The sequence below is a fragment of the Dryas octopetala genome, chromosome 1 (genome assembly GCF_963921425.1).
Source record: "Dryas octopetala chromosome 1, drDryOcto1.1, whole genome shotgun sequence".
In the NCBI taxonomy this organism is placed as follows: Eukaryota; Viridiplantae; Streptophyta; class Magnoliopsida; order Rosales; family Rosaceae; genus Dryas; species Dryas octopetala.
In genome coordinates, this window is record NC_141366.1 from 887555 (window position 1) to 895575 (window position 8021).

At 36.4% G+C, this 8021-nt stretch overlaps 2 protein-coding genes across 2 annotated transcripts in view; one reads left to right on the forward strand and one right to left on the reverse strand.

Moving 5' to 3' along the window:
* Positions 1–1018: 1018 nt before the first annotated feature.
* LOC147296082 (linoleate 13S-lipoxygenase 2-1, chloroplastic-like) lies at positions 1019–6516 on the forward strand. The gene is made up of 9 exons (XM_086230097.1): positions 1019–1558; positions 3042–3310; positions 3527–3764; positions 3879–4196; positions 4387–4472; positions 4590–4700; positions 4802–5103; positions 5197–5463; positions 5549–6516. The coding sequence occupies exons 1-9, from the start codon at positions 1084–1086 to the stop codon at positions 6306–6308; spliced, it is 2826 nt and encodes a 941-aa protein (XP_086086223.1). The 5' UTR covers positions 1019–1083; the 3' UTR covers positions 6309–6516.
* LOC147296083 (beta-glucosidase 13-like) overlaps positions 4824–8021 on the reverse strand; it is a 9909-nt gene continuing 6711 nt past the window's right edge. The window contains exon 13 of the mRNA XM_086230100.1: positions 4824–4854. Coding sequence (XP_086086226.1) covers positions 4824–4854 — 31 coding nt within the window. The remainder of the gene's footprint in view (positions 4855–8021) is intronic.

Consider the following 8021-nt stretch of genomic DNA (forward strand, 5'->3'; position numbering starts at 1 on the left):
AAATATTTGTGATAATATTAGTTGGAGTTGTGCTATTGGTGAAGACAGCATGCAAGATAAGACCTAGTGAACCCATTGCCGAAAGTGCCCTTCTGCAGTGCTTCCCGTCGCAAATTCAGGCGACTAGAATCATGTGCGTTTTGGACATTTTGTCGAATCATTCGCCGGATGAGGAGTACATTGGGGAGAAGATGGAGCAGGCGTGGGCTGAGGAACCGGTTATAAAGGCGGCGTTCGAACGGTTTAAGGGGAGGTTGCAGATGCTTGAAGGAACTATTGATGATTGAAATGCTAACAGTGATTTCAAGAACAGAAATGGAGCTGGGGTTGTGCCTTATGAGCTTTTGAAGCCAGTTTCGGACCCCGGAGTCACCGCAATGGGAGTTCCCTATAGCATCTCTATTTGAAACTTAGTGTGTGTGTGTGTGTTTTTTTTTACTTTTTTGTAGTTATTTCAGGCCTCCTTCATGGGGTTGCTAAATAATGGGAGCAAGTTAGTCTAGCCATGAGTCATCACATTTAAGGGTAGTGCATGACATGTGGTAAGCTTTCACTACAATATATATGCAGTGTAGAAAATTCAAACTAATTTTATGATTAAAATTAGAATTAAGTGTGAATAAACTATCAGACAATGAGTTGATGCGTGCGGATTTGTTTTTGCTTGGGGGCAAGTTTTTGTTTTTTTATGGGGTCAACTTAATCTAGCCATGAGTCATCACATTTAAGGGCAGTGCATGACATCTGGTAAGCTTTCTCTAAATATATGCTCTCTATAAAATTTTAAATTTCAGGTTGTAAAAACTTTTGAAGTGTGAATGGAATTACATTAATTATTAAATTTATATTGCACGGTTATAATTAAAATAAATAAAAACAAGACAAATAGAAAATCTAAATCCTATAATTTACATATAAGTTCATACGTTACATTATATCTTAATAAAAATAAAATAATTTTTCCTTTCGCTGTCCTCTATATAAGGATATTTCGCTTCATATACGTAACCCAAAGCTCTCCAAGCAAATCTCTAAGACCCTCTTATCTAGTTATCCTCCACATGCAAAAACTCAGCAAAAGATATGCTGAACCCTCAAGTTCACCAATCACAGTCTGCTCTCTTTCTGCACAAGCCAATATTCATCCATGGCAGCAGGGCTTCACTGCCTGCAGTCTGGTCAAGGCCCTCAGTACTCATCCCCATGGCCAATAAACACCAAAAACTCATTCCTATAACCAACTGCATAAAACCCACAACTACCACTACTACTTCAACTACCACTACTTCAACTGATGGTATTACTACAACTGATGGTACTACTACTTCAACTACTACTACTACTACTACTTCTTCAAGTGATGGTACTAGTACTACTAAAAGCATTAGTACTTCAATATTCACCGAGGAGTTCATTAGTGTTAAAGCCACAGTCACTGTGACGCTTACAGTCGGAGGGTTTTTGTCACATCTTGGCCTAACACGAGGGCTTGATGATATCACAGATTTGCTTGGCCACTCGCTCCTCATGGAGCTTGTTAGTGCCGACCTGGATCCCGGTAAGTATATATCGATCCATATACATACGTACATATATGAACTTTAATTAGCAAATTAATTAATTAAGCAGTCAAACCATCTATGTTAATTTATAACCCGAAATTCTTTTTTCATTCTGAAATTACAATAGAAACTATTAAATTTAGAATAAAGTCATTCGCGCTGTACCCATAAACTCCCACACTCTTGTAGGAGAGTATGGTACATAAGAAGTGGGAATAATGATGCCCTAAATTTAAATATGCATGATCAATATATCCAATTCTTTAACTTTAATTTTTTTTTGTTCAATCGAAGATCTTGCTTAGTTGTTTTCTTTTTGATGAACTTGATTAGTTGTTTCTTGTTGAAAGAGAGATCAAATAGCTATTTCTTCATTTTTTTTTTCTTTTTTTAGCCAGAAAAGACTGCTAGATAGCTAGCTAACTGGAACATGCAGAGATTTGTTGTTCGACCAAATATATTTTCCAGGTTACACTAACGTACTCCTCACTCCTCGTAATTAATGGAAAATCATTGTCTTAATTCAAGAACAAAAGAAGAAAATCATATGTAATAATCAATTCCATATTAAGAATAATCTATATACATATTCGTTTGTATATATCTGCCAAATGGGGGGAGGTTGTTTCTACTTCACATATAAATGGTCCCTACAAACCAAAAATAAAAGGAAACTCAGTTTGGACACCTTGGAGACTGGTCATTATATGGTCCCAGTTGGATAAAACCCAGAGCATATATTACAAACTCCAACAAGGCCAAACGATCGAAACATATATACTTCTCTATCATCTACAACTTTTTTTTTTTGTTCAATTTTTAGAAATATATAATTGATAAAAAAAAACTGTCAAAATATGTAGATATTACCTACAGTAGTGCTAGATATACCATATTTTTATACCATATACTTACAATATATATATAGTAGTACTAATCCAACAAGTAGTTAATTTGATAACTTGCATTAATGAATGAGATGCGCATAGCGGGTAACAATATGTAATTAAGATGCGAAGCTCCTCGTCCAGTCTTCTTAATTAGGTCCCTAATTATTAAAACTTTATATTCATATTTATGGAAATACAGAGAGAGAGATATATATATATATATATATATGCATATTACCAAAAAGTCTGACATATTTAGTTGTTAAACCTTCATATTGAAGCATATATGATTTGTTTAATTAATATATAGTCTAAATATAGATAATGATATATATATATAGGAGTGAGACATATACAAGACCGGTCCTGAGATTTTAGGAGTTTGAGACAAGTTATAAAAGTTGGGTTATCGATCCTTCATGTACATTACTTGAATATAACATAATATATAAGTATATAAGAGATTTATAAAATTTGAGAACTCTTAACATTCCGGAGCCCGAGGTGGTTGCCTCATTCGTCTACCATCAAGGCTATTGTGATTTTAAATGATTTATTTATTAATTAATTAGTTTGGTTTGTGGTGAAGAAAGTGGATTAGAGAAGGAAAAAGTGACAGGATTTGCACACAAAAGTCGCCGAGAAGAGGGTGAAATTAAATACGAGGCAGATTTTAAAGTTCCAGTAGATTATGAGGAAGTAGGTGCTGTTCTCCTGGAGAATGAGCACCACAAAGAGATGTTTATCAAGGACATTGTCCTCGACGGCCTCCCAAATGGCTCTCTACATCTTAGCTGTAATTCATGGCTTCATTCCAAGTATGACAACCCTGAGAAGAGGGTTTTCTTCACAAACAAGGTCACCCTTTATTTCATATATATAAATATAAAATATAGAAGAAAAATGATTTTGTTTGCCCTCAAAAATTGGGATCCAAATCCATTATTCGTTTTTCCTCAGTTTGTTTTTTATTTGAACAAGTCAAAAAAAATATAACAAAGAACCCAAATTCTTAATGCTGATCTTCGTTTCAAATGTGCATGATTTGTGTTTGTGTACGTGCATGGAGAGCAGTCATACTTGCCATATCAAACACCAAGTGCGTTGGTGAGGCTAAGAGAAGAGGAGCTGGTGACTTTGCGTGGGAATGGCCAAGGAGAGCGCAAGTGCTTTGAGAGGGTCTATGATTATGATGTTTACAACGACCTTGGGGATCCTGATAGGAATCCAGACCTCCAAAGACCAGTACTTGGTGGCAAAGACTTCCCCTATCCCAGACGTTGTAGGACTGGCCGACCACTTTGTAACACGGGTGAGTACTTTCTTTTAGTAGATGATATGATCTTTAATATATTATGTTATGTTTTCTGAGTGTGAATATAGACCGGCCATATATTTAATAATAATAGTCAAAAAATATATATAGATCCATTATCGGAGAAAAGGAGCAACAGGGTCTATGTTCCTAGAGACGAAGCATTCTCCGAGGTAAAGCAGCTGACGTTTTCAGCGAAGACAGTGTACTCTGTGATGCACGCATTGGTGCCGTCCCTGGAGATGGCGATGGTTGACAATGATCTTGGATTCCCATTATTCACAGCCATAGACTCACTCTACAATGATGGCATTAACTTGCCTCCCTTCAAGGAACAAGGCTTTCTCAAAACCCTCCTTCCCAGGCTAGTCAAGGTTATGGCGTCTGGAGATGATGTCTTGCGTTTTGTGCCACCAGAATCAATGAATAGTAAGCCAACTCACTTCCCAGTCCCCACACATACTACGTCTCTGTGTATATATAGATATATATAATATATTCTCATTCTATATCATTGATTCTTATTTGAATTATTATTCAGATCTCACAGTATATATAACATGTTAATTAGTTTATTGATTTTTTTTCTTTTTCTTTTTGGATATTTTCACTTTTTCAGGGGACAAATTCTTTTGGTTTAGGGACGAGGAATTTGCTAGGCAGACACTTGCGGGTCTGAACCCATATAGCATCAGATTGGTGAAGGTATGAATTGTGGATACAGTATTAATTAATCATATTCATGGAGGTTATTAATTATCACTTTATACATGCTCACAATTCAATTGACAAAAAAGCAAAATGGGAAATACAAAATTGCAGGAATGGCCATTGAAGAGTGAATTGGACCCTGAGGTTTATGGTCCGCCAGAATCAGCAATCACGAAGGAGATGATTGAGCAAGAGATTAGAGGCTTCGCGACAATAAACGAGGTGGCATAATATTAATTATTTTAAATTTTAAAATTTTTTAATATGATAATTTGACGTGTTATCATTATTTTTGAATGTGTACAACTTTGATATATGAGCAGGCCATAAGAGAAAGGAAGCTGTTTATCTTAGATTACCATGATTTACTTTTACCCTATGTGAGGAAAGTAAGAGAAGTCGAAGGCACGACACTCTATGGATCGAGGACGGTGTTTTTCCTGACCCCAGAAGGCACACTGAGGCCACTCGCCATTGAGTTGACGCGGCCACCCATGGACGGAAAGCCACAGTGGAAGCAAGTCTTCCAACCCTGTTGGAATGCCACCGGCGTCTGGCTTTGGAGGATTGCCAAAGCTCATGTCCTTGCCCACGATTCTGGTTATCATCAGCTCGTTAGTCACTGGTAATTTTCTTTTTTTATCTGCTAAAGTAATTAGTATTGTTATATTCACCAAATTTATTTACTCAGTATTGCTATGTTTCATTTATTTTCCAGGTTAAGAACACATTGTGCCACAGAACCTTATATAATTGCAACAAATCGGCAACTGAGTGCGATGCACCCAATCTATAGATTATTACATCCCCATTTCAGATACACGATGGAGATCAATTCTCTTGCTCGTGAATCACTAATCAATGCCGGTGGCATCATTGAATCCTCATTCTCGCCTCAAAAATACTCCATTGAGCTTAGCGCTGTTGCCTATGGTAAGCAGTGGAGATTTGACCACGAGGCATTACCGGCTGACCTCATTAGCAGGTAACTTCATTTCTAGCCTAGTCTTCTAGCTATAAGGTGCATGTTCATCTATATAAGCTAGGTCATGATTTTTGTATTTTGCTAGGGGAATGGCTGTTGAGGACCCAACTGCTCCACATGGCCTAAGGCTGACAATTGAAGACTACCCATTTGCCAATGATGGACTCCTCTTATGGGATGCCATCAAGCAATGGGTCACTGACTATGTGACCCACTACTACCCAGAGCCCAACCTTGTACAGACCGACCAAGAGATCCAAGCATGGTGGACAGAGATCAAAACAGTAGGCCATGGTGACAAAAAAGACGAGCCATGGTGGCCAGAACTCAACACCCCACAAGACCTAATCAACATCATCACAACAATGGTGTGGGTTACTTCTGGTCACCATGCAGCAGTCAACTTTGGTCAATACGCCTATGCAGGCTATTTCCCAAACAGACCCACAATTGCAAGGACCAATATGCCCACTGAGGACCCCTCAGAGGAGGAGTGGAAAAACTTCTTGAGAAAACCCGAAAGTGCCCTTCTGCAGTGCTTTCCGTCGCAAATTCAGGCGACAAGAATCATGTGCGTTTTGGACATTTTGTCGAATCATTCGCCGGATGAGGAGTACATTGGGGAGAAGATGGAGCAGGCGTGGGGTGAGGACCCGGTTATAAAGGCGGCGTTCGAACGGTTTAAGGGGAGGTTGCAGATGCTTGAAGGAACTATTGATGATCGAAATGCTAACAGTGATTTCAAGAACAGAAATGGAGCTGGGGTTGTGCCTTATGAGCTTTTGAAGCCAGTTTCGGAGCCCGGAGTCACCGCAATGGGAGTTCCCTATAGCATCTCTATTTGAAACTTAACGTGTGTGTGTGTTTTTTTTTACTTTTTTGTAATTATTTCAGGCCTCCTTCACGGGGTTGCTAAATAATGGGAGCAACTGAGCAAGTACTTAGTCTACCCATCAGTGATGAGTCATCACATTTTAGGGTAGTGCATCACATGTGGTAATTAAGCTTTCTCTAAAATGAATACATGATAATGTGGTCCACAAATCCATGTGATGAACCCACGAGTACAAGTCGTTCTTTTACAAGAATACAAAATGTATGAAAATTTATTGGCTGTTAGAAAATGATAAGAAATTAATGTACCTGCAAATGCAAATGAACATATGCTAGCTTTTCAAGTTGGCCCTCCCTTAGTGGGGTTACAAATTAACGTACGTTTTTGTTTAATTGGAATTTGTTTTGTCGTTTCGCTTTACTTAGTTAATAGTTTTATGGCTCACCCAGAGATGTGATTTTCAGACTGACACAAAGTTCTTTTGCATGTGATGTTTACCATTAAAACAAAAAACAGAAATATTTGTGATAATATTAGTTGGAGTTGTGCTATTGGTGAAGACAGCATGCAAGATAAGACCTAGTGAACCCATTGCCGATTTCTTAGACTCTACAATATACTTCATGATTTGTATTCTTCTGATCTTTCATATATACGTCTGGGGGGGTCTAAAAGCATACATAGCACATGGGATAATTTGTCTTTTTTAATAATGGGGATAACCTGATGGTGATGATCTGGCTTGGTGATACAGAGAGTGCGTGGAGTGTAGTGGAAGCCATGACGAGAAAGCGATTTTCTGTTTTTTAGTAAATGACGCAGCGTAACCAAGGAATAAAATTTCGGGTTTCGAGGAAATTTCGATGGAAATTTCGATGGAAATTTCGACGGAAATTTCGAAGATTTTTAAATTTCGACAAAAATTCGACGGAAACGATGGAAATTATTATCAAAATACGGAAATTTTGAATGAAACTTCACAATATGTTTATTTAACATATTATCTACTACATTGATAAAAAACATTGAAAAAAATCAAATTATATGGTAGGTTTCATGTGATATGTGATGAATATAATGCGCGCTGGAGGCAAATACTATGAAATAAAATTAGTATAATGAATAAATAAAATTGATATATTATTTATACTCTATAATATATACACTAAATTCTATAATACTTTATAATCTATACTCTATATTATTTAAGATATCGTATAGAATATTAGGGTTTAGTCCTTTAGGATATTTTATATTATTTTTATATAAAAAGGTATTAGAGTTTATTGGTTTAGGGTTTAAAAACAATTAAACGAAACTCCAACACGGCCAAACGAAATCTCAAATCATTTTTTTTTTCAATTGCCCAAAAACCTCAAACTAGGATATGGTATATGATATTAGGGTTTAGGTTCTTTAGAGTATTTTAAATTATTTTTTATATTGAAATATATTAGAGTTTACAAATTTAGGGTTTAAAAACAACTACATAAAACTCCAAAAAAGCCAAATAAAAACCCAAACTATTTTATTTTCTTTACAATTGACCAAAGGCCCCAAACTCCAATCTACCCTAAACCTTTTAATTTTTTTTTCTCTTTTTTTTCTTCTTCTTTTTCTTTTTTTTTTCTTCTTTCTTTTTTTCCTTTCTTTTTTTCTTTTCTTTTTTTCTTTTCTTTTTTTCTTTTTTCCTTTCTTTTTTTTCTTTTTTTCCTTTCTTTTT

What these genes read in the sequence shown, in the direction of transcription:
- LOC147296082 (XM_086230097.1), top strand. Translation starts at nt 1,084, where the DNA reads ATGCTGAACCCTCAAGTTCACCAATCACAGTCTGCTCTCTTTCTGCAC. An exon ending in ATAGCATCAGATTGGTGAAG is followed by an intron (nt 4,473 to 4,589) that starts GTATGAATTGTG and finishes ACAAAATTGCAG; the next exon opens with GAATGGCCATTGAAGAGTGA. An exon ending in GCTTCGCGACAATAAACGAG is followed by an intron (nt 4,701 to 4,801) that starts GTGGCATAATAT and finishes ATATATGAGCAG; the next exon opens with GCCATAAGAGAAAGGAAGCT.